The sequence below is a fragment of the Balaenoptera acutorostrata genome, chromosome 15, assembly GCF_949987535.1.
Source record: "Balaenoptera acutorostrata chromosome 15, mBalAcu1.1, whole genome shotgun sequence".
Taxonomy (NCBI): Eukaryota; Metazoa; Chordata; class Mammalia; order Artiodactyla; family Balaenopteridae; genus Balaenoptera; species Balaenoptera acutorostrata.
This window is the reverse complement of record NC_080078.1, coordinates 352,086-377,161: the sequence shown is the minus strand read 5'-3', so window position 1 is coordinate 377,161 and position 25,076 is coordinate 352,086. Positions and strand designations below refer to the sequence as shown.

The following is a 25,076-nucleotide window of genomic DNA, read 5'->3' as shown; positions in this document are numbered from 1 at the left end:
GTATGATACTATCAATGTAACGATGGGTACATGTCATTATATACTTGTCCAAACCACACGATGTACGGCACCCAGAGTGACCCCTAACATAAACCATGGACTTGGGGTGACTGTGGCGTGTCTGCGAGGCTTACTGACTGGACCAGGTGCAGCACCCGGGGGGGCTGCTGACCACGGGGGAGGCGGTGCATGGTGGGGATCAGGTGTGAGGGAGTCTGTGTACCCCCTGCTCACCGTCTGTACGAACCATGTGGTCTGTACGAACGGGGAGGGCGACGGCTGGCCGGGAGCCCCAGTCCAGCACACGTGCCGGCCCCTGGTGCAAAGCCAAGGCAGACAACCTGTCTGCTCTCAGCTGTTGCCGTTGTAAGCAGTTTCCATTGGTCTCGAATTCACAGTTTGTTTCCGTTGCCCGGAGAGCAGCGACGCGGCGCCCTCACTCAAAGCACAACGGGGCACCTGAACTTGCGGGTGGCCTGGGCAGGGGCTCTCAAAGGGTGCCCCAGAGTTTCTGGGGGCCCTGAGACCCTTCAGGGGGTGTGAGTCAGAACTCCGTCCACAGTGACATGAAGGGCGTGACCCCCGGCTCACGGGGCACCCTCCGCACTGAGGGCTCAAGGCCAGGGCGGCACGAGCACTGGCCGGGCTCTGGGGAGTGAGTCACTGCAAGAGTCAGTTAATGTCCTCAGAGAGGCATGAAAATCATCTACTTCATGAAATCTCAACCCTTGGGCACCCAACTTTTAGTAAACTCATTCCGATGAAGTCTGGATCTTCTAGGGACTGACAGCGTCTGCCCTCCACTGAGCGCCCAGCGTGGATGGTCACAGATCACGCCGTGGCTGGATCTGCTCTCTGTCTGCTTCCTGTTCGTCCCTCCTCTGCGTCCTTCTCGTTCTCCTTTCTTGACTTCTTTTGGGTTATTTGAACAGTTTTTAGAACTCCACTCTAAACTGAAGTCAGTTTATGGCCATCTCAGCCATGTGGCTTCGCTCACACGTCGGTGGTGGTTCAGGGGATACGACACGCGTCCTTCCTTTTTAGCTTTTCAGCACCTTGGGGTGGAACGGGAGGCACACGCGTGTGCAATGGGGCCGTGGGCTGGGCAGCTCCCAGACACCACTTTTACTTGAAAGAATGACCAGTGACAACTGCCTCTTGTTATTCAGACTTGGGGACTCAACAGGATGCTTTCTTGTAAGCGAATGAAGTGACAGTATTTGTGGCTGATGATAAAATTTAAGCTCTCAAGCAGTAATCAGAATTATAGAAACTTGTTTCTGCCACCAAAAGCCTGACAGCCTCCTGAAGCTGTTCTTTCCAAGACTTTTCTGAGCTTGATGTGACTTTCTGACACCGAGAACAGAGCGCGTCCACGTTAGCGAGCACGCAGGGCGGAGAGATGGACTCGAGCAGAACGGGTGAGGGTCCACAGTGGCTCCAGAGTCTACACCCCAAGGCACCTTGAGGAGACAACCACCTGTCCAGTCCGGGCGCGGTAAGGAAGAGGACCGCTATCAAGGTACTCCTCTCTTCCAGCTACATCTGTGGGGGCCGTTTGTTTTTCACATACTTTAACCAAACGACACACGTCACAACCGACGCAACGCAGAGATGTGCGTCTGGTTGTTTTCTATCAGCTCGACGTTAGAGAGATTCACAAAAATGTAAAGTAATGCCACTGTTCTTGTTATTTTGTTTTACAAAACACACTTTTCAAAACCACGTTATTTATGTTAAAATGTAATGGGTTTTTTGTTATTTTACACAAATTAATCAGTATCTTAACATTTTCTCAAGTTTTAACTTCTACCACGGTGAACACCAGGGGCCGTAACCCACAGGACACAAGCTCGTTGGGACCCGCAGTAACTCAGAGGACACGGGTTGCGAGACTGCGGGCCCAAGGGAGTCCGGGCGCCCGGCCAGCTGCTCCCGTGAGGCTGGCCCGAGCACGGGGAAGAAGCTCTTACCGAGAACTGCGTCCTGGATGGCGCTCTCGGGGTCGTCCAGGTACACGAGGAGCTCCCTGTACAGGTGCTGAATGTTGCTCTGGTAATAGCACTTCCCGGCCTCGTTCCTGACACGCTCCAACCAGGTGACCAAGGTGGAGGTGGCCGCCAGCCTCACCTCGTTGGAAACGTCATCCAGGCGCTTCAAGAGTTCTGCAAGGAGGGGCCAGACAGGAGAGTGAGCAGAGGTCCCAGGGCAGGCGGCTCCCAGCTAAGCTCCCAGCACTTGTGGAGCACCGGCCCCCATCCTGGGAAACCCACAGGCGGGTGCTGGGGAGGCGGTGGTGGTAGCAGGTGTCCCGGGACCCTCGGCCACTCTGGCCCAGCGGTGGACTCCGTGGACACAGAGTGAAGGTGTGCTTCACACCCGGCCTGGGCGTCTTCGCCCTCTGACCTGCAAGGCGGCTGGCGGCCCCCTGGCTCCGAGATGCTCAGCCTCAGAGTCACACACAGGCCTCACGCCCCGGCTGCCCCATCCTCCCCGACGAGCAGACAGCACAGGAAGGGCGTCTGCTGACCCCGCTTTCCGCCCACCGTGGCTCTGGGGACAGAGCTGAGGGCCCGGTGACACGACGGCCACCAGCTACGTCAGCTGTGTTTCCGCTGAGCCTCTGGGACCAGATGTCCCACGCTGAAAGTGGACGAACAGTCCTTCCCGACCCGCAGAAACGCCTCCTGTGAACGGGTGAGACGTCTATCAATGCGTGCTCTTCTCACAGATCTACGCGACGCACCTGCCCCTACGACTGGCGCCTTTTAGAGACTCAGCCCCGCCCCCACCTTTGCGCCTAGGGTTTCTGTGTTCCCGCTTCCGTCTCTGTTTCTCAACTTGCTTTCTTACTTTTTACAAACGTTTATTCTTACACATGCAATAGGTTCCAAGATAACACTTCATTCTAGCCGTAGGTGGCAACAGATGTTACAGCAGGGAATCCAGATGTTTACACAGGAGGGGCTAAGGGTCACCACTGCCTCAGGCACGAGGAACCGCTGACTTTTTGCCAGATTTGTTAATTCCGCCTGTGAGCAGGGGGCCCTTCCCCGCCGCCTCTGCTCTCAGCTCCTCTGGTCCTGCTCCTGTTTCTGCCGGCTCGCCTGCTCTTCCTCGTCCGCCTCCTGGGCTGCTTCTTGCCACCCTTGGGGCCAGATGTGGCCCCTGCTGCAGGAAGTGCTCAACTCGTTTGGAACGGCTGTTACCCTGGTAGATTTCTGCGGATCTCAACCGCACGTGGAGAAGATGGCACTGAGGGCCTGTACCTTCCACCTCCTCCCAGTGTGGGCACGCCCACCAGCCCCTGAGCTTCTCGGCTGCAGGCCCACCTCCAGCGGCGCTGCTCCGCTCGGGGCCGGGTTTCGCTTCTGTGGCCGGGACTCATCGGTGCTCCCAGGCTCCAAGAGGCAGTGACACGGGGGACGCGAGGCGGGCCTGGCGCCCTCACACCAAAGGCCACGGGGTGGTAGCCCCGGCTGCCGTGGGCGTCTAAGCTCCCACCCCGCAATTCCGGTCCACAAGACGTCTGTCCTGTTTCTCGTGCTACGTTACTTATTCAGTGACATTCAGTGACGTCACACCTGTCACATCCACGTTTAGACTCATAGCACCAACCTGACCAGAAGTCAAAGTAGCGTTTTCTATTTTTCCTACAGAAGAAACAACTGTCAAACAAACAGAGGCATATGATTTGGAAAAGAAGAATGTCCTACCAGGATAAATCTTGATGAATTTGTCTGGATCAATCACACCGTCAGAGGTCTTTAAAAATACGTTAATGATTCGGCACGAAATTAATCGAGTCATCTGAGAATCTTCTTCCAGGGTGGTCAGAATTTGAGGCATCAACATTTCCTGCACTTCCTGTATCTGCGATAAAAAAAACCACACAAGCTGTGGGTCACGGCTGGTGCCCCCTGGTGACAGAGACCGCTACTCACGCACCGTGTACTTTGCCCGTCACTGAAGAGACTTGGTTTTGATGCGAGTGTGACTGAGTCTGGAAAGCTACTTGGAAATTTCTATGTAAGAAGCAGACCTGAATCTTGATTTTAAAATCCAGGTCATTTGAACATCGGTCAGTTGGTTTTTAAAAAATCTGTTATTCAGAAAGTCTTAGGCACCGATCCTACACAGCCCACTACTTACTAGCAGGACTGGGTATCGTGTCCAGTAAAGTTTGGGGGACATTTCAACTTAAGTAACAGCTGTTCAGGTACCACAATGTTTTGCCTACTTCTACTGTTTCCTCAATTCCTCATCTAACTGGAAATATGAATACAAACAACGCTCTTGAGTCAGACTCCTGTGATGAAATTCTTTTCTTGTAAACAGTAACAATCACCTAAGAAAATCCCCAGGTGACCCAGGGAAACAGCAGGCTTTCCCCCCAGACCTCCGCTCGCCCTCCGGCCCCACAGTCCCGTCCCCTCGGTCTGTCTGGGAGCATCTGCTGCCACTATCAGGAGACTCAGGTGAGCGCCCTTCACCTGCGGCAGGTGCGCCGGGCAGGCCCCGGAAGCCCAGGGCACAGCCTGTTCCCCTCTTGGGTCCAGGACGCACGAGCCCTACCTGCTCATCTGACAGGACCCCGCTGCTGACAAGCGCCCAGAGGCAGGACACGGCCGCTGTGCGGATGGCTGCAGCCGTCCTCCCCGCGTGCCACTGCAGATTGGGGACGAAGATGTCCTTGATCAGGGTGTCCAGGTAGCCATGGAACTGTCTGGAGTGGAAGCAGGAGAGGGTGGGTGAGGGGGGCACCCAGACTCCCCGAAGGAAGCGCTTCCGTTTGGGAAACGGACTGGGCGGAGGGAAAAGGCCAAACAGACAAAACAAGCGGAAATCGAACACTGGACGTTGAACGAGAGCCCCCGCTCCCCGGGGTAGTGGCCAGGGAGGGGACGTGGGGCTCTCTCCCACGGCTATCACGGGGCAGGGCTGCACTCGGGCTCCTGCCACCTCTCCTGGGACCGGACCCTGGGGCTGGGGGTGTATTCCAGCCTCCCTCCCACTCTGTGGCCGAGGGGCTTCCCCAACACCCCTCCTGGATCTAAGAAAAGGGTGGCCGCGCTACCCCGAGCACCAATGGGGCGGCAAGTCACTCCCACAGGCGGCGACCTTACAGAGACGGGCCTCGAGGTCCCTGCGACCACGTGAGGTCCCTCTGACCACGCCCGCTACCTTGGCAAGAGGGCACCCTGGGGCTGCGCCTACGGTCCCATGTGTCAAGACACCGGGAGACACGGATGTTCCCGCCAACAGTCGGGGACCTTCCTCTTGACACGCCGTCAGGACAGAGACAAAGCAAAATGAAATCGGGATCCCAGCCCCGAGCGCCACTGGCTGGCCTGGCCACCCGGCAGCGGAGACACACGTGCGGCTCCGTCCAAAAGCCCGGGGAAAAGCCTCAGCCCTCCGTACGACTCCTGTAGCCCACGGGCCTCTGCTGATGGAGCAAGACGTATTCTGCCCAACAAAGGACGCACTGACTTGCTTCCCAGGGCCGTTCCGGAGCGCGCTTCACGGGGGGCTCCCGCCTCCAGCGCCAGCTGCTTCCGGGCCTGGACCAGCGCGAGGGCCTGCGAGCCCACGGCTGCGCGGCAGCCCCAGCAGGGGGCCCTGCAGAGCCACCGGCGCCTCCGACAGCGGACCTGGTGCAGGGCGACTCACACACAGTCAAGCTTTTCTGCGTGCTTTAGTTCTTTAGCAAGGAGCTGCTGTTCCCTGCAAAGGGATTCACCAGGGGACTCTCTGGAAAGCTCAGCCCCGTGTCCTGGCTGAGGCGGCCCACGCGACGTGGCCACGAGGGCCTGAGGGCCGAGCGCTGGCCGTGAGGGGGGACAGGCAGTGGGACTCCAGTGATATGCCGGGAGCAGAAAAGGCACTGGGCTCCCCAGGAATGAGTACCCTGCGTCCAGAGGACGCACAGCTGTTCGCACACAGCTGGGCCCCGAGACCAGGAAGCCCACTCCGGGCAGGCCCACGGGCTCCTCCAGAACCACCAGCATCCGGGCCTCGCCCTGCGGGAGAAGCTCCGTAACGTCCCGCACGAGGGGACGGCACTGGGTGGTGTCTGGGCGCCCAGAGAGGGGAGCAGGCCTCCTTCACTGGGGGTCGCACTCCAGCCAGGGTGCCCCTGCCCCCGCTGTCCTCTGGCTGGGGGCCCTGCACCACCTGGCTGTGCGGGTGCCAGAGGCGCTTTCGGGGGTGGGGTGGGGTGAGGAGGGGCCGCGGTCCTTTGCTATCTCAGACTCCGCCACTTTGTAACCCTGAGGTTCAAAACCAAGCAGGTGTTGCTTTCCAAAATCTTTCCTGCCTGTGAAAACAGTTAATCCTTGCACTAGGTAATTGTAAATTGAACAACTTTCCTCTCCTGATAGCAGTTTCTTTCCACAAGAAGACTTCAAGGGCAGCTTCTTGAGGGAACTCAGTTCAAGAGTGGGGGCTTCTTTCCTGGGGGCTGACTGTCCTCAGGGGGACGCAGCAGAGCAGGGGCCCCGAGGGGTAGTGACTGATCCGCCGACTCTCTACTCACGGGGCAGCTGCCAGACCCGACTCAGTAACCTTTTTATAGTCTCTTCTAACCCTTCAAGTCTTTGCAGACAAGCAGGAAATAAAATTTCCTGCAATACAATGGGCTGGCTAGAGGCCCAAGAGCAGAGATCAGAGTAACATCCAGAGAAGTGAAGTCTGAATAATGACCCGTTATTTCCCCAGGAAAGTCCAGGACGGGCCGACGACAAAGATTTGCTCCCTCTCAGGGGATGGGTCCCCAAACAGCAAACAGCATCTCACTGCTTGACGCCCCACAGCCCGTCCTGCCGGGGACGCTGTGTCGCTTTGCAAAGGGGGAGGGCGGGGCCTGCAGACGGCTCTGCTCCGGGCCTCACGTCCAGCCTGGGCCGCCCACCTCCTTCCCTTCGGGGCCCCGAGCTGGAGGCCCGGGTGTTCATGCTGCCTCAAGTCCCTCCGGAGGACAGGAGTTCCCTAAGTTCTAACCTTAACGGTCATTCAATCAATTCTCTGTGCGGCCTGAAAGGTACCAGAAGCCTTTTAAAGCTGAGAACGGCTAATGTATAAACCAGTAGTAGTTAACGTTCCCTAAAACTTTTTCATTCAACGTAATTTTAACGACCACAAGAACGCGACTGATTCAGTGTCTCTGTGCGGTGCACTCGCTGCCTGGACTACGCCGTTTCCCTGGGGTGCTGGCTGTGTGGGGAGCCGCACGACAGCAGGACCCAGAGCTCGGGGTGACCCCAGGTCCCACCTGAGCCCTCAGTGCGGGAGCATGTGGGGACCACTCAGCTGCAGCACCGCGTGGGGGGCAGCATGGGGGGACCGCGTGGGGGGCAGCATGGGGGGACCGCGTGGGGGCAGCACGGGGGGACCGAGTGGGGTGGTGGGGAAACCGCATTGGGGGGCAGCATGGGGGGACCGCGTGGGGGGCAGCGCGGGGGGACCACATGGGGGGCAGCAGACCTACCCCTGCGAGTCCACCGTCTCCCTGGCTCCCAGCAGCAGCCCCGTCAGGGTGGAGAAGAGCTTCAGGCGCATGGGTGGGTCGCGGGCTGGCTGGAGGCAGCTCCTGAGGATGGGGACCAGCTGGGGCAAGGCTTCTCCGAGGGCAGGGCCTAGAGCACAGACAGGGGCCTCATTCCTACGTGGCAGGAGGATGGGAGGACGGGAGCCCCGCAGCCGCTCTGGCCGCGAGAGGAGGCGCGTGCTGGGCACGGCCAGCGGATGTGCACCCTCAGCTCCGGGAAGGATGCTCTCAGCCCAGGCCGCCAGGTTCCCCCTCTCCCTTTGACTCTACCCCCTCATGGCTCTAATTGTTCGGTATGTAAACTTTCTTTTTTTTCCTACATCTTACCAAATTCTTAAAAAAATTTAAAGTCAAGCAATCTTTTTTTTTTTATTTATTTTTAAAATTTATTTATTTTTGGCTGTGTTGGGTCTTTGTTGCGGTGCACGTGCCTCTCATTGTGGTGGCTTCTCTTGCTGCGGAGCACGGGCTCTAGGCGCGTGGGCTTCAGTATTTGTGGCACGTGGGCTCAGTAGTTGTGGCTCGCGGGCTCTAGAGCGCAGGCTCACTAGCTGTGGCGCACAGGCTTAGCTGCTCCGCGGCACATGGGATCTTCCAAGACCAGGGCTTGAACCTGTGTCCCCTGCATTGGTAGGCAGATTCTTAACCACTGCGCCACCAGGGAAGTCCCCAAGCAATCTTTGTTGGCCTTTCAAAGAAACCCATTATTCGGACCATGCAGGCTGCTGGACTGTGACCCTGAGCCTGGCAGCCAGCGTCCTTTCCCATGCCCGTTACTAGATGAACAAACGGTGCCACTGTCCCCGAGCCTGGAAGGGTCCCAGACGCAGTGACGGTGCTCAGGACCTGGACCTGCACGCGATGGGGAGAACACAGTCTCCGGGGTCTAGACGTGAGCCGCAGCTCAGAAGAATCGGGTCACCAGCTGCCCTCCCCGCCAGGCCCTGTGCTGACCCGGGACATCGTGTGTCAGAAGTGAAGCCGTCGCACTCAGGCCCTCTGGTTTACGCCCAGTCTGCTACTTCTGTACTCAGTCAGGACTTCAGTCTTTTCAGAGGTATCACCTCAAAGGCCAGGGTCAAAGCCAAACAAGCGTGGCTGGAGGGTCCACTGTAGCCCGAAGCTCTGCTGCTGCCCGGGGGCACTGTGGCCAGGGGCACGGCGCGCAAGACCGCGAGCTCGGAGTCCCGCTGCCCCGCCGGTCCTACCCTAATCCCCGGGCAGGAGGCCAAGTGGGCACAGAGGGTAGGCAGCACCTGGGGGAAGAGCACGGGCCACACAGGACGCCGTGCAAAGTCACGCTTTCAAGGTTTAACACAGGGACTTCCCTGGTTGCCCAGTGGTTAAGAATCTGCCCTCCCATGCAAGGGACGCAGGTTCGATCCCCGGTCCAGGAATGAACATGCTGCGGGGCAACTAAGGTCACGCGCCACAACTACTGAGCTCATGCGCTCTGCAGCCCATATGCCGCAACTACCGAGCCCATGCACTACAACTAGAGAGAAGCCCATGCGCCACAACTAGAGAAGCCTGTGTGCTGCAATGAAGAGCCCACGTGCTGCAACGGAAGATTCCGCGTGCCGCAACTAAGACCCGACGCAGCCAAATAAATAAATAAATAAACAAACAAACAAAATTTAAAATGTACATTGGTCCTATGTCACACTCTTGAATTCTTCTAAAAAAAAAAAAAAAGGTTTAACATAAAAATGTGTGCCTGGGCAGACTTTAAAGACCCACGTTACAGCAAGTCTTCACTATAAAGTTCGCAGCATCTTTTCAATTAAGGTTTTGTTCCTTAAAACAGCTGTTCTCCGCCGGCTGAGAGTGACCGTGAGTGACTGTGAAGAACCAGGCCTGGGCGTGCCGCCTCCTGGGTAGTGCCGAGCAGCCCGCCCGTCTGTGCCGCACCTGAGTGAGTGAGCACCACGTCAAACTGCAGGAGCTCCTTGGAGTGGCTGGTCCAGTCCTGGTGCGAGGCAGCCAGCCGCTCCAGGAGGGCGCCCACGTGCGCTCGGAAGAGCTCCTGGCTGCCGTCCATGCTCTCCACCGCGGCCAGCTCGGCCAGCGTCTCCTGAACCTGCGGGAGCAAGTCACAGGCTGGGGCGATCCGATCTTGGGACTCACAGACCCCACTGGAGACCCGTCCTCACCACCTGAGGGAGGGAGAGCCACTCGGGCACACGCCACGTGGCCCGGGGCTCCCACGACGCCCCTCCCGTCTGTATGAGCAATAACGAAATGGACAAACGAGCATCTACAGGCAGTTCAGGCACAGTCCCCCCACCCCCAGGATGCACCACCCGGGGCAGGGCAGTCCCTGCAGGGCGGAAGGCTCACCCTGGAGCCCCGGCCAGGCTCCACCTGTGCAGAAGGGGGAGCAGGCTGTTTCAGGGACTGCACGGAACAGACTTAAACCACGGGTGCCAAAGGTGGGCCCACGTCCTCGCTCTCCGAGCTCTTCACCTGACCAGACCGCCGGCGACAGCGTGTCTGCTGCTCTGCGGGCTCAGAGGAGAGGGAGGACCGGACCCTCCTCCCCCTAGGGCTGCAGGAACAGGACGCCCCCAGCACTCTGTGCAGCTGTCCCGGGGCCCGAGTCTGGCCTGCAGACTCACCCGTAACGACAGATTCGGCTTTTCTAGTATTTACAGCCCTATAGTGACGGCCTCCCTGCTCAGACACGTGCCCTCCGGAAAGGGGGTTTTTAAAGAGAGGAAGAAAACACAGTTTAGGAAGGTGGCGGGGAAGGGGAGGGCAGGCGGGGGGCCTCCCGGACACAGTGTGGATGGAGAGGGGGAGAGAGAACCAGGGGGAGGAGCCGAGTTCTCAGCTTGGGGAGAAGTGGTCAGACAGCCGGGTCTCTGGATGGCCCTTGCAGCCGCAGGGAGCTGGATGTCAGAAGATTTTAAGTTAAATACAGAGCCCGGGGGGGCGGGCGGGGGGGGGGGGGCACCTCCCTGGCGGTCCAGTGGTTAAGACACCGTGTTTCCAATGCAGGGGATGCAGGTTCGATCCCTGTTTGGTGAACTAAGACCCCACATGCCGTGTGGCACGGCCAAAAAAATAAAGAAGCAAGGAAGTTCAATGGAGAAAAGAATTTGAAAAAAAAAAATACAGAGCCAGGGGAATGGAAACAACTGTGTAAAGCTGGGCTGCAACTAAATAGGAAAATCATGATATTATTTTCTCTCCTGACCTCCGGTGCACGTGTGTATTCTTAACCTCACTGAAACGCAGATTTGAGACGAGGGAGGCCTCGTTTCTTGTCTGTTTCTCCTAGATTAAGCAGCCGGCCTTACTCTGAGATCCTGAAGCCAATTGGCAGTTGGAGGGAATTTAAAATCCCGTGTGCCCCTGAGGCCGCCTCGAGAATGCCTCACCCCACGCGTTCCAGACTCTTCCATCTCAGGTAGCCAGTGTGCTGGGCAAGTGCCCCTGAGGCCGCCTTAAGAACGACTCACCCCCGCGTTCCAGACTCTTCCATCTCAGGTAGCCAGTGTGCTGGGCAAGTGCCCCTGAGGCCGCCTTAAGAACGACTCACCCCCGCGTTCCAGACTCTTCCATCTCAGGTAGCCAGTGTGCTGGGCAAGTGCCCCTGAGGCCGCCTTGAGAACGACTCACCGCGCGCGTTCCAGACTCTTCCATCTCAGGTAGCCAGTGCGCTGGGCAAGCCCGAGGCTTGGAGTTCGACGGCAGAGACTGACAGATGGCAGCCTCCCGTCCCGGGGCTGAGGCAAAGCAGGAGGGCCCCCTCACCTTGGCACCAAGGCCCGCGGGTCCCCACAGCGCCAGGACGGTCACCAGCACCTCCACGAGCGGCACGCCGGCCCCCCGGCAGTCCTCCCGGCTCACGGACACCACGGCCTGCACGCACTGCAGCAGGCGCTCCCCGTACAGGCGCTGCGGGGAGAGCGGGGCACCGTCAGCCACCCCTGCACCCGCCCGGCGGCCCACACGAGGCCCCACTGACCAGGGCCACGGAGCCACGGCGACCCCGCGAGTGGACTGGGCCAGGATTCTGGCCCATCAGCCATAAAGAGGGTGCCCGTCCGCACGACAGGGAAACCGCATCCCTGCTGAATCCCCGAGAATCGAGGAATTCACGGCAACTTTGTTAAGTGCTGGATGGTATTTGAGTCACATTTTTAAAAAGTTTGCGTGTGTTAGTGACACACACTGTGGAGGTGAGAAGTGGAAGGACAGAGCATCTTGGAGCTGCTTTGAGCACCCCGGCTCTTCCCACCTCCCCCCCCCCAGAGTCAGAGAGAAGCTGGACCGAGGGGGACGCGGCTGGAACCAGGCGGCAGGCACGAGGGGTGCACACTGCTCCCCTCCCCTTCTGTGCACTTCTGAGTGTTTCTATAATACTAAGTTAAGAAAAATAAATAAAATTCTGTGATTCAAAGATGCTTCCAGACCGACGGGGACAAGGTGACACCTCGGTTGGGTCGAGCCCATCTCTCACCTCCCGGGCTCCAGCCTCATCCACTGTGAAATGGGGGCCAGGAGTGGGCACGGGGCGGGGGCCCCAGAGGAAGAACCGCCTAGAACACCCCTCCCACACGCCTGCTCTGCTATGTTTCATAAAGGACAGAGGGAACCGGGGCAAAATGCTTAAGGTTTTTTTTTTTTTTACTAATGGGGGTGTGAGCTCAAAAGTTTGGTGAAGATTTGGCTAGACAATGGATTGGTTCTAAATTCTGAGTCAGCTCTAAAATCCTATGACTCATTCACAAGTGATATAAATCATGGAAGTTTAAACAAAAAATTCACTGTGGCATGTCCCCAGCCACTCGGGGGTCCTAACTCCCCCGAGAAGCCAAAATTGGTGTTTTATTCAAATACTTACTTTTCCCACAGCCCCATTTCTTTCAGACCTGGACTGACTGACTGATTGATTTTTTTGAGGGCATGATTTTGGCTAATTTCTAAATGACCTATAATACACATTTAAGGAGCTACCATTCTTTCAATTAAAGTAAACAGGGATTGGGACTTCCCTGGTGGTGCAGTGGTTAAGAATCCGCCTGCCAATGCAAGGGACATGGGTTCGAGCCCTGGTCCAGGAAGATCCCACATGCTGAGGAACAACTAACCCTGTGCGCCACAACTACTGAGCCTGCGCTCTAGAGCCCGCGAGCCACAACTACTGAGCCTGCGTGCCACAACTACTGAAGCCCACGTGCCACAACTACTGAAGCCCACGCGCCTAGAACCCGTGCTCCGCAACAAAAGAAGCCACTGCAATGAGAAGCCCGTGCACTGCAACGAAGAGTAGCCCCTGCTCGCTGCAACTAGAGAAAGCCTGCACACAACAATGAAGATGCAACTCAGCCAACAATAAATAAATTTAAAAAATTAAAAAAATAAAATAAACAGGGAGTTGCTCTCAGCATTGGTTGAGCCATCTCACGACACCTCCAGAGGCTGGAACTAACCAAGGGTCTGTGTCCTTCACAAGCACTGCCCTCCTGCTGTGAACATGTCACCACCTCTGAGGAAACGGGGCCTTAACGTTCACGGATTACACGGTATTTAACCAGAGGATTTTCAACATCTACCTACCTACCTACCTACCTACACACACACACACACACACACACACACACACACACACACACACACGGAAAAAGAAAACAAGACACAGAGGGAACTGACACAGAGGGAGATGCCACAACTTCACCGGAGAAAGCGCCAGGCACTCCCATCCCAGACCCCATACCCGATTGCTGAGTAAACAGGAGGAAACGAGTTACTTCTGTTTTATCAACCGTTTCTGCATCTCAGTACCCTGTCGATAAACAACCAGATTTCAAAGCAGAGGCTCAGGTCCTGTCAGCTGAGCCCAGGCCCAGGCAGATGAGCAGAACGTCTCTGGGGCCCTGCTGGCCCAACCCGGGGCCTTTACATTTAGTTTGGTATTGAAGCATCTGCGGCCTGTCCTCACAGCCCCTGGAGAACGACTGCAGGAGACGCTAGCATGACCCCTCCCCGTGCGGAGGCCGTGCCTGCTGGCCGCCGGCGTGCGGGGACGAGGGTGGCTCGCACGCCTGGGGTGCACACCGGCTGGCCCCTTGGCCAAAGGCTGGCATGTGTCTAGAGACACGTGTGTGGATGAACGGTCAGGAGGGGCCCCTCTGTTTGCAGGACGGAGTAAATCTTTCCTGGAAGGACTGGAGGAAGAGGAACCAAGCATGCGCTCTGAACTAGACGGATCGAGGGACCGTGGTTTCCTGTAACGACACTCAGGTGTGAAAAGACGTTTCCTTTGCTGCACAGCTTGCAACACGTGTACTGAAACACCTACACAAACTTTCAAGCTGCACCTTCTAGAACAGAAATGCTTCTGGAACGAAAATCCTCGTTGGAACCAGTTGAGTAAAAATGTGGAACTCTTTTCTGCATTTTTAGATTATCATAGTTTATCTTAAAAATGGGTTTTGGGAAAAGTTGAAATACGGCTGAAAACACCAGGAGGTGAAAAAGCCCACAAACGTCTCCCCTCCCAGACCTCTGCTCCATCCCCCCCATCTGTGTTTCCGAAGCTGCCTTACAGGCTTATTAAGATGGTTCCCACACGACTGTGAACGTATGTCAGAGTCAAGGCCAGATGCAGGTGTGGAAGTGCATCTCCTGGCGGCTGAGTGGGAGCTGGGCACCCCTGTGGTCCAGCTCTGTGGCCGTGGCAGCCACTGTCAAGTGTCAGGTGTGCGGGGCCAGCTTCCCATGGCCCAGGGGGCCTGCAGTGCATGGGTCAGACGCCTGGCGAGGCAAACGCTCGATGCTCTACAGAGAGATGGGAGGGTCACTGTCCAATGCAAAGACTCAGGGTTTAAGCCCATCACAGCCATGCGAAAACAAGGTCATTATTTATCCTTCAATAGCAAACAATTGTAAATTATTCCAAATGACTAAGCCTAACTACCTACATTGTTTCAGCTTCAGATGTAATGGATTTACTGCTCAATTTAAGACAAAACAAATCTGTAACCACCAAGCACAGCTCCCAATAACAGTTGCAAATCAGCTTGCCTGTTGGAAGCCCCGTTAGAAGCCAAGTGACGGCGGTAAGAATAAGCTCACCGTGGAGACACCGTGTCCGACATGGACCAACAGACAGGGCGTGTGGACTCCCAGGTTCTCTGGGGGTGGGGGGGTGGGGGTAGGGGGGTCTCCATCCGAGACCACCCACAGCAGTGCCACCCTTAGAACAGAACTGTCCTCGACGATGGACGTGTTCTATCCTACACCGTCCAGTGCTGCAGCCACTGGCCACACAGGGCTACTGGGCGCTCGAAATGCGGCCAGCGTGACTGAGGACCTGCCTTTGCACTTTGTTTCATTTTACTTTAAACGGCCACCATGGTGGACGGAGAAGGACGGGCCAGGAAGCACGTGCGTCCAAACAGGAGAACCTCAGGACCGCACCCCAGCGACCACGTCGGTCAGATGTCCCCGCAAGGCCTATGGGACTGACAACTGCTACGTGTGGACGGTCCCACAGGGGACCGAGTCACCGTGGAGATGGGTGGACTCTACGATCCCCCCAGCCCCACCCTCTCGCGCGCACGCTTACCTTTTCAGACCCTTGGCAGATGTGAGCGTGAGCCAGCTCCACGGCGATGACCTTCACGTGTGGCTGGAGGGCCTCCCTCGGGCAGCCCCGGATGACGGAGGCAAGGACCAGGAGGCCGGAGGGGGAGGGAGACTTCCTCAGCGTCGACAAGATCAACTTCAGAAACACCTCCGGGCTGACGAAGGTCCCGATCAGCTCTGCGGATCTCGCGCACTGAGGGCAGACGGAGCAGGCCTGAGGCTGCCGCCCCTCCCGGCCCCTCGCTGCTCTGCGTCTGCCGTGCCCACTTTCACCTGCCAGAAACAGCCCCGCAGGCCCGTCTCTTCCCAACATGTGCTCAAACGCCCACGAAAATCGGTGAGTCCCCTCATGAGCTCAGAACTGCCCGGGGAAGGAGTTATGCCGTTTGGCGGGGGGAGGGCTGTCAGCGCGTCCTCTCTGGGGCCCGGCTGCCTGAGCTGGACTCAGGGGGGCGGCTCTGCACGTCTGTCTGCGCAGTGACCGCTGCAGTGGCCTGCGGGTGGAGGCTGTGTTTACCTTCAGACACAGGGCCGCTCACCTGCACGTGCTTAGAGAGAACCTTTAAACGCCATTTTTTATGGGCACGCAGGCTGGATGCAGATGGCCGGGGAGAGCCCGGGGGCTGCAGAAACACCTACACCTGCACACGGGGGCGACAGCATGCCTGCTGCTATCTGTCCAAGCTCACAGACTGCAGAACGAGGAAGGGTGCACAAGGCCCCGAAGGACGGCGGAATGCCACTCACACTGCGGACCACGGCTGTCTCCTCGTCGGCGCAGGCGCGGAGCAGGGTGCGCAGGACGGGCTCCAGGTGCTGCGTGATGTGGGCTTCCGCGTGCAGCAGCAGTACCGCCAGCAGCTGCGCCGACTTCACCCTGGTCCCCACCACCCAGTCGGTGATGTCGTGACAGATGGCGGGAAGGATCTTGGAGAGGTTTCGGACGACCAGCTCCCGGCAGCCCAGCCCCGGGCGGCTCCCTGTGGGTCATAAAGGTGGATGGGAACCCGCGGAATGCACAAACAAGATCTCAACGACTCGTATGGAAAGTCGCTTACTACACGTTCCTCATTTAAGGCACACCTACGGGTTTTATTTTGAGGTCTTAAAAAACTCAAACCAACCCTGAAGACAGAAATGAAGCCACAAAGTGTCATAATTTACTTTAAGTTTTTACAGCCATCCTGAGGTGTGACACACAATAAACTACATGCTCGAAGGGCACAACCCTGTAAGTTTTGACAAATGGATACAACTGTGAACCATCGCGGCCATCAAGATGACACACACCTATCGCCCAGAAGGTCCCTGTGCTCCTGGCGATGCGCCCCGCCCTGCCCTCCCCCCAGGCAGCCCCGTGGCTCCCGTCGCTGTGCGCAGCCGCTGTGCGGAGCCCTGTGCGCAGCCGCTGTGCGCAGCCGCTGTGCGGAGCCGCTGTGCGGAGCCGCAATGTCTAGATCTTCTGTGAGTGCAGCTGCGCAGCACACGCCCCTTCCCGCCTGGCTTCCTCCGCTCTGAGGCCCATCAAGTGGTGGGGGCGCCGGCCCCTGCTCACTGCTGAGCGGTGTTCCGGCACACGGACAGACCACAGTCTGTCCACCTGCCGACGGACACCTGGGCTGTTCTGCCGTGGGCTGTCGCCGACGAGACTTCTCTCGGGTGGGCGCCCAGGAGCGCCACGGCTAAGCACATGGAAGGCGGGCACTTAACTGTTTAAGAAATGGCCGAGCGGTTTTCCAACGCTGCTGCACTGCTGTCTGCCCTCCCCAGCCGTGCACGAGACCTGAAGCTCCTCCACGTCTGCACCACACCTGGCGTGGGCAGTCTGAGGTCAAGCCTCCAGGCAGGGAGGGGGCATCTCCTTGTGGCTTCAATGCGCATTCTCCTCATGAGCAATGACCTGGAGCACTGTCTCATGGGCGTGTTTGACATCTGTGTGTCTTCAGTGAAGTGTCTTTTCAAATTTTTTTTGCCACTAAAAAAACTGGATTGTGTTCTTGATATTGAGTTTGAGAGTTCTCTCTGTGTTCTGGACACAAGTCCTTACGTAAACAATTTGCAAACATCTCAGTCTGTGCCTTGTCGTTTCATTCTCTTAATGTCTTTCAAAGAGCAGAAGTTTTCATTTTGATGAAAAGCAATTTATCAGTCATTCTTTTGTGGAGTGTATTTAGGTCGTACCCTTAGATCCATGTGGCATTTGGGGTTAATTTTCGTTTATTAGGAGGGTTGGATCCAAGCCCACTTTTTTTTGCACATCCAGTGATTCCAGCACCGTTGCTGAGACATCTTTTCTCCCCTGAGTTGTCTTTGCAACTTGCCAAAATTCAGAGTCCACAGGCCTGTGTCTGTTTCTGGACTCTGCTCTGTTCCACCGGTCTGTCGGTCTGATTTGTTATGTTTTTAATTTATTTTTGGCTGTATTGGGTCTTCGTTGCTGCGCGCAGGCTTTCTCTAGTTGTGGCCAGTGGGGGCTACTCTTCGTTGCGGTGCATGGACTTCTCATTGCAGTGGCTTCTCTTGTTGTGCAGCACGGGCTCTAGGCGCGTGGGATTCAGTAGTTGTGGCACATGGGCTCAGTAGCTGTGGCTCGCGGGCTTAGCTGCTCCGTGGCATGTGGGATCTTCCTGGACCAGGGATCGAACCTGTGTCCCCTGCATTGGCAGGCAGATTCTTAACCACTGCGCCACCAGGGAAGTCCATGTCGGTCTGTTTTTATGTTCATAACCTCACCATCTTGATTACTGTGTTTTTATGTCTTGAAACCAGAAGTACTCATCTTTCAACCTGGGTCTTCATCTTCAAAGTTTTGGCTGTGCTAGGTCCTTTACGTTTCCTTGTGAATTTCAGGATAAGTTTCTCAATTTCTATAAAAAAGCCTTCGAGGATTTTGATTACAAGATTCTGACCTTAAAGACTCAAAACAACTCTAGAGATAGAAATGAGACAGTGACATGTCAAAGTTTAAAGCGTGTTTTAGTAAAAAGAACAGCTTGTACCATGAGGCCTCACTTTGAAGTTTTGTTCCTGTTACTTTTCTCTTTTTATGGTATATGAGAGAATTAGTTCTAAATGTTTCAGATTCTGTTGGCTGTTTAAGTGAGCTTGATACAATTTTGTAAAAAACAAAAAACAAAACAATAAATGCCCTTTTCTTCCTGATGACGTGTCCCTTGTGGAAAGTTTGTGGGATGAGGGGACAGGTTAGGACCGTCTGGGGAGTGGTCCACTGACAGGCGGGCACACGGCCTGAGAGGCATTTCCAGAGATGCAGGCCTCACTCTGAAGATGGCTCTGAAGCCTCCTTTCCTGTACTTGATACGGCAGACATGATAATTTAAAAGATGGTGCATTCTCAAACTTTACTAAATCAGAAAAAACCCTGCTGGCAACTAATTTTTGTACCTTTTCCAAAACATGCGTGATTTCCCCTTATAGCAGTTGTGCGGCGTGGGAGGTGAAGCTGCATGGATAAACATGTGGACCAAAAAAAAAAACAAAAAGCACAGGCCTCCCAGGTGTGGGGGAGGAGCCGCCTTCTGGGTCTCACAGTGAACAGCAGCGGGTACACACGAGGCGTGAGCAGCTGTCTTCATGCTGCCCTTCGTGCAAGGCGTCCCCTCCAGGGCGGCCGTCCGAGCCTGACTTCACCTGACCAGGGCTGGAGGGGCCTGCGGGCCCCGGGCCCGGTCCCTCCCATGGTGCTGCCCGTCTGACCTGGTGCCTGTTTACCAGGCTCTGTCCCTGCCAGCGGCACTCCACCATCGCTCCACTGTAAGAAGACACCTGCAGACAGACTGCAGCGATACAGGCGTCCGATCAAGTTCAGTGGAAGGGACTTCGTTCCCAGACAGAAAGCGTTTCCAGAGCAGAAGAAACTAGACACGTGTGGGGTTGAGGGGCAAGGAGGAGGGCCGCAGCCCGGCGGGCAGGGGGCTTCCTTGGAAACGCAGCCCGGATCTGACTCAAGAGCTAAGGGAAATCACGGTGTGCCCGTGCACACACAGGCACCCGCGGGCGCTCACGGTCGGGCAGAGAACCACGACGAGGGGCAGGACAGGAGGTCCAGCAACGGGAGCCTCTGTTCTGGGGGTAGCGTCACCCGAAACACAAGGACTGCATCTCACCGGCTACCTGTGTGTTTGCTTCTTCAGGAGAAGCTCACAGAAAAGCTTTGTGAGATGACAAAGCACCACCCATGTCCAACATCTCCCCATCAGCCTCGCGCTCCTCGGCTGGCTGCGCCCGCACGTACCCAGGGAGGCCTGCCCAGGACCGCGAGGGACTCGCCCTGCCCCACCGCTGGCCTGGGCTGCCCGCGCTCACCTGGCGATGGGTGGTGTGCGGGGGGCGGGCCAGCGAAGTCCAGCTTGTCCTTGAGCTCCTCCTCGTTCTCCATCTGCCAGCGCAGCCCAACCTGCTCCCAGAGGCCGGCCGCCCCGCACCTGCCGCACAGCACAGACCCAGGTCGGGGGGCGCCCTCCGGGGGGCGGCCGGATCTCTGCCCGAGGGAACTCGCCAGCGAGTCTGCCGCGCCTCCACCACTAACCCGAGCAAAGCGCTAAAGACGCAACACTGCGCTGTCAGAGCCCCGTGGCCTCCCAGCGCGCAGGGTGCGGGGACACGGTGGCTCCTGCGAGACTCTGGACCAAAGGAGACAACCACCGCTGTAAACAACAACTTAGGAAAAGCCAGCGCCTGGTGAGGCAGAGCGGGAGGGAGGCGCGCGGCACGGCGGGTCTGGGGCGGGACCTCGGCGCGTCCGCCACGTCGCCACTTACGCGATCTCGGGGATCTCGTCGTCGAGGCTGCTCAGCAGGAGCGGGAGGAGCTTGTGGAAGAACGAGCAGCGGTCCCGCAGGCTCAGCAGCCAGGCCCCGGCCACGCGCGTCACCGCCTGGCGCACCTGCAGGCAGAAGGCGGTGAGCGGCCTTCACGTGCGTGGGCATCGCGGAGCCCCGGGCCCACCGTGCGGTCACAGAGGGGCCCCAGAGCCGGCTCAGGTGCTCTGGCAGCTCTGCCATCCACGTCTCGGGCCTGGAACGAAACGCTGGGACCCTAGGTCTCGCTGCTGCAACCCCTGTCCTCCGGGCTCAGGCCGGACCCTCCACTGGCCGCAGCAGGTCCCGCAGCCCCGCCTCAGCCCTGTGGCATGTTTGCGGCCTCCTGTGTGGGAACCTCCCGGCTGGGCTGGGCACTGGCCGCCTACGTCCGAGAAGGTGGCGTGCATGCCTCTACCCACCTCAGCCACCGTAGGGAAGAGGTGATGAGCTTCGTGTCGCGTGTGACCCAGGGAGCAGCAACAGGCCTCCGTTTTTATCATGTTCTGATTGGACCCAAGGATTCTGATGCCCGTTCCAGTTCAGTCGGGCAGGATCCCACCCATGGGGGCTCGGGTTACATCACACCCCGCGGGCCCCCGAAGTAGCCAGCGCTGGGAGAGGAACAGCCCCCTTGCCTGGGCTTCAGGGTCTCCTCTACGTCACTGGAACTCACCTGGGAGGTGAGGTTCATGCTTTCATCCGCCCCTCCCCTCGCCTTCCGTCTGCCCCCTCCCCGTGGCCCCCTCTGTCATTCCTGAGCACCAGTGAGGGGCTGGGGGCCAACCAGACCTGCTCCCTCTCCCTTTCCACCAGGGTTCTGGCCCAGGGCAGGCGCGCACAAGTGCCCAAGGGCCTGAGCCAATCGCCTGCGGGGCGCCAGCAGCGGGGCAGGTGGGGCTGTTCCCAGCCAGGCTCCCGGGCAAACGCCTATACGGTCACGTCCTTGGAGCCTCAACAACGGGGTCAGCGTTTTATCCCGACTACACAAAGCACACAGAATTCCGTCTTCTAGATGAAACATCTACAATCAGAGATGAGCCATGTGCAGAGGGAGCTCCTGACGGTCAGGGCGACCCCGGGGCAACCGAGGGCATGTGCCTGTTTATGGGCAGTGACTTAACCTGAGCTGGGTGCTCTCACCTGGATGGTGCCCTCAGGGGGGCGGGGCCTTTCTGGGCCTGGAGGGAGCTGTGACAGCCCTGCTGCACCGGGACACCACCCCTTCCCACCTCCTTGGACATATCCTGCAGACCTCAAGTGACCAGGCTCCCAAGGGAGAAGCAAGGCCACCCCTCTGGGTCCCCTGCTGAGAAAGTAGGGAGGGACAGGCCTCTCATCCCCTCCTGGGTAAGCGATCAGAGCCTCTGGTCTTCCTGTGAAATAGAACAGGCACCTGGAGCCATTCTGGCTGTCCGCACACACACTAGCAAAACTGTCCTGACTCGTGCACGTTCAATGTTTCACTGTATAAAGTAACTGTGACCAGCACAGAGAAAGGTGCTCAACATCACTAGTCACTAATCCCCAGGAAAATGCAAGTCAAAACCACAGGGAGATACCAACTCACGGATGCAGAGGAACTGGATCCCTTGTACATTGCTGGTAGGAACGCAAGGCAGTGCAGCCACGTGGAAGACACTTTGGTGACTTCAACAAGCTACACGTGTGTTACTGTAGGACGGACACAGCAATTCCACTGAGTGTTCGCCCGAAAGAAGTGAAGCAGGACTCAAACGGATCCCTGCACACCACCGTCCTCAGCACCTCTAGTCACAACAGCTAAAAGGTGGAAACAACCCAAGAGTCTGTGGACGGATGAATGGAGGAACACAACGTGGTCTGTCCACACAGTGGATGTTATTCAGCCTTAAAAGGAGCAAAGCACTGACACCTGCCACAGACGGATGGACCTCACCAACATGATGCTGAGTGAGAGAGGCCAGTCACAACAGACCCCATCCTGATTCCACTTACATGAAACAGCTAGAATTGTCAAATCCAGAGAGACAGAAAGATTAGAGGTCATCAGGGGGGTGGGGGGGACGGGAAGTAATTGCTTAGTGGTCACAGAGTTTCTGTTCACGATGATAAAAAAAGTTTTGGATGGTGGTGATGGTTGCACAACACTGTGAATGTACTTAATACCACTGAATTGTGCACTTAAAAATGGCTAAAATGGCAAATTTTGTTATAAACATTTTACAAAAATTTTTAAAATTAATGATGTAATATATCAAAAACATTGAACACTTTAAGTGAGGGAATTGTACGGTATGTAAATTATGGCTTGATAAAGCTGTTTTAAAAAATGAAACCAATCAAAATAACAAGTTAATTATAAGGGAGCCCCCATAAGATGATCAGCTGATTTCTCTACAGAAATGTTGCAGGCCAGAAAGGAGTGGCAAGATATATTCAAAGTCCTGAAAGGGAAAAATCTGCAACCTAGGATACTCTACCCAGCAAGATTACCATTTAGAATAGAAGGAGAGAAAAAGAATTTCTCAGACAAGCAGAAACTAGACGAATACAGCAATACTAAACCTATCCTAAAAGAAATATGGAACAGTCTTCTCTAAATAGAAAAGAAGCGAGAAGCTATAGGAAAGAGAAAAATCACAATTGGAAAGTAAACCACTTAAATAAACCAGTATACAGGTTAAAAAAAAATGAAAAAAATTTTTGTGACAGCAACAATAACCACAATGAATGACAATAGGATAAACATGAAGGTGTAAAAGAGGACATCAAAACCATAAAATGTGGGGGAGAAGAGTAAGAAAATGTAGATTTTTTTTTTTTCTTTCAGAATGTGTTTGAGCCCATAATGACTATCAGTCTAAAGCAAGCAGATATAATTATGGGTTAACATACTTGAAAAACAGGGTAACCACAAATCAAAAACATACAACAGATTCACAAAACCCAAAAAGAAGAGAACACAAGCATAAAATAAAAGGAAATCATCAAACCTCTGGCTAGGCTCACCAAGAAGAAAAGAGAGAGGTCCCAAATAAATAAAATGAGAAATGAAAAAGGAAAAATAACAACCAATACTGCAGAAATACAAAAGACCATAAGAGAATACTATGAACAATTATATGTCAACAAATTTGACAACCTAGAAGAAATGGACAAGTTTCTAGAAACATACAGCTCACCAAAATTGAAACAACAAGAAATAGAAAACTTAAACAGACCGATTACTAGAAGTTAAGTAGAATCTGTAATAAAAAAGCTCCCTGCAGGGAATTCCTTGGCGGTCCAGTGGTTAGGACTTGGCGCTTTCACTGCCAGGGCCCAGGTTCAATCCCTTGTTGGGGAACTAAGATCCCACAAGCTGCATGGTGTGGCAAAAAACAAACAAACAAAAACAAAACAAAAATTCCCTGCAAACAAAAATCCAGGACTGGATGGCTTCACTGAGGAATTCTACCAAGCATACAAAGAACGTACACCTATCCTCCTCAAACTCTTCCAAAAGACTGAAAAGGAGGGAACACTCCCAAAGACATTCTATGAAGCCACCATCACCCTGATACCAAAAACAGACAAAGACACCACCAAAAAAGAAAATTATAGGCCAATATCTTCGATGAATATAGATGCAAAAATTCTCAACCAAATATTAGCAAACCCAATCTGAGAACACATAAAAAAGATCATACACCACGGCCAAGTTGGACTCATCCCAGGGTCACAAGGATGGTTCAACATACGCAAATCAATCAATGTGAAACACCACATCAACAAAAGACAAAACCCACATGATCATCTCAATAGATGCAGAAAAAGCATTTGATAAAATTCAATATCCATTCATGATAAAAACTCTTACCAAAGTGGGTATAGAAGTAACATATCTCAACATAATAAAAGCTATTTGTGACAAACCCACAGCCAACACAATACTCAATGGTGAAAAGCTGAAAGTCTTCCTCCTAAAATCTGGAACAAGACAGGGATGCCCACTCTCACCACTTCTATTCAACATATATTGGAAGTCCTAGTCACAGCAATCAGATAAGAAGAAAGAATAAAAGTTGGAAGAGAAGAGGTAAAATTCTCACTATATGCAGATGACATGATACTATATTTAGAAAACCATAAAGACTCCACACAAAAACTACTAGAACTGATGAACAAATTCAGCAAAGTAGGATACAAGATTAACATACAGAAATTGGTTGCATTTCTTTACACTAACAATTAAACATCATAAGGAAATTAAAACAACAAAATCTTTTAAAAACTGCAACCAAAAAATTAAAATACTTAGGCATAAACCTGACCAAGGAGGTAAAAGACTTATGTGCTGAAAGCTATAAAACATAAATAAAGAAATCTACAGATTTAATGTGATACCTATCAAATTACCCATGACATTTTTCATAGAGTGAGAACAAATAATCCTAAAATTTACATGGAATCATAAAAGATCCAGAATTGCCAAGGCAAACCTGAGGAAAAAGAACAAAGCAGAAGGCATAACCCTCCCAGACTTCAGACAATACTATAAAGCTACAGTAATCAAAAGAGCATGGTAGGGGCTTCCCTGGTGGTGCAGTGGTTAAGAATCCGCCTGCCAATGCAGGGGACACGGGTTTGAGCCCTGGTCTGGGAAGATCCCACATGCCGCAGAGCAACTAAGCCCATGCGCCACAAGAAGCCACTGCAATGAGAAGTCCGTGCACCGCAACAAACAGCAGCTCTCGCTTGCTGCAACTAGAGAAAGCCCGTGTGCAGCAATGAAGACCCAACGCAACCAAAAATAAATAAATTTATTAAAAAAAAAAAAACAGCATGGTATTGGCACAAAAACAAACATATGGATCAATGGACTAGAGAGCCCAGAAATAAACCCACACAACTATGGACAATTAATCTTTGACAAAGGAGGCAAGAATACACAACGGGGAAAAGACGGTCTCTTCAGCAAGTGGTGTTGGGACAGTTGGACAGGTGCATGTAAATCAATGAAGTTAGAACACACCCTCTCACCATACACAAAAATAAACTCAAAATGGCTTAAAAACTTAAACATAAGACATGACACCATAAAACTCCTAGAAAAGAACAGAAGCAAAACATTCTCTGACATAAAT

At 54.8% G+C, this 25,076-nt stretch overlaps 1 protein-coding gene across 1 annotated transcript in view; it reads right to left on the bottom strand.

Moving 5' to 3' along the window:
• DNAAF5 (dynein axonemal assembly factor 5) overlaps nt 1-25,076 on the bottom strand; it is a 35,668-nt gene that overhangs the window by 6,088 nt on the left and 4,504 nt on the right. The window contains exons 3-12 of the mRNA XM_057529416.1: nt 19,930-20,054; nt 19,475-19,593; nt 15,896-16,128; nt 15,129-15,341; nt 11,309-11,452; nt 9,461-9,629; nt 7,490-7,637; nt 4,576-4,726; nt 3,717-3,873; nt 1,974-2,165 (exon numbers count right to left, since the gene is read on the bottom strand). Of these exons, the coding sequence (XP_057385399.1) occupies nt 1,974-2,165; nt 3,717-3,873; nt 4,576-4,726; nt 7,490-7,637; nt 9,461-9,629; nt 11,309-11,452; nt 15,129-15,341; nt 15,896-16,128; nt 19,475-19,593; nt 19,930-20,054 (1,651 nt within the window). The remainder of the gene's footprint in view (nt 1-1,973; nt 2,166-3,716; nt 3,874-4,575; nt 4,727-7,489; nt 7,638-9,460; nt 9,630-11,308; nt 11,453-15,128; nt 15,342-15,895; nt 16,129-19,474; nt 19,594-19,929; nt 20,055-25,076) is intronic.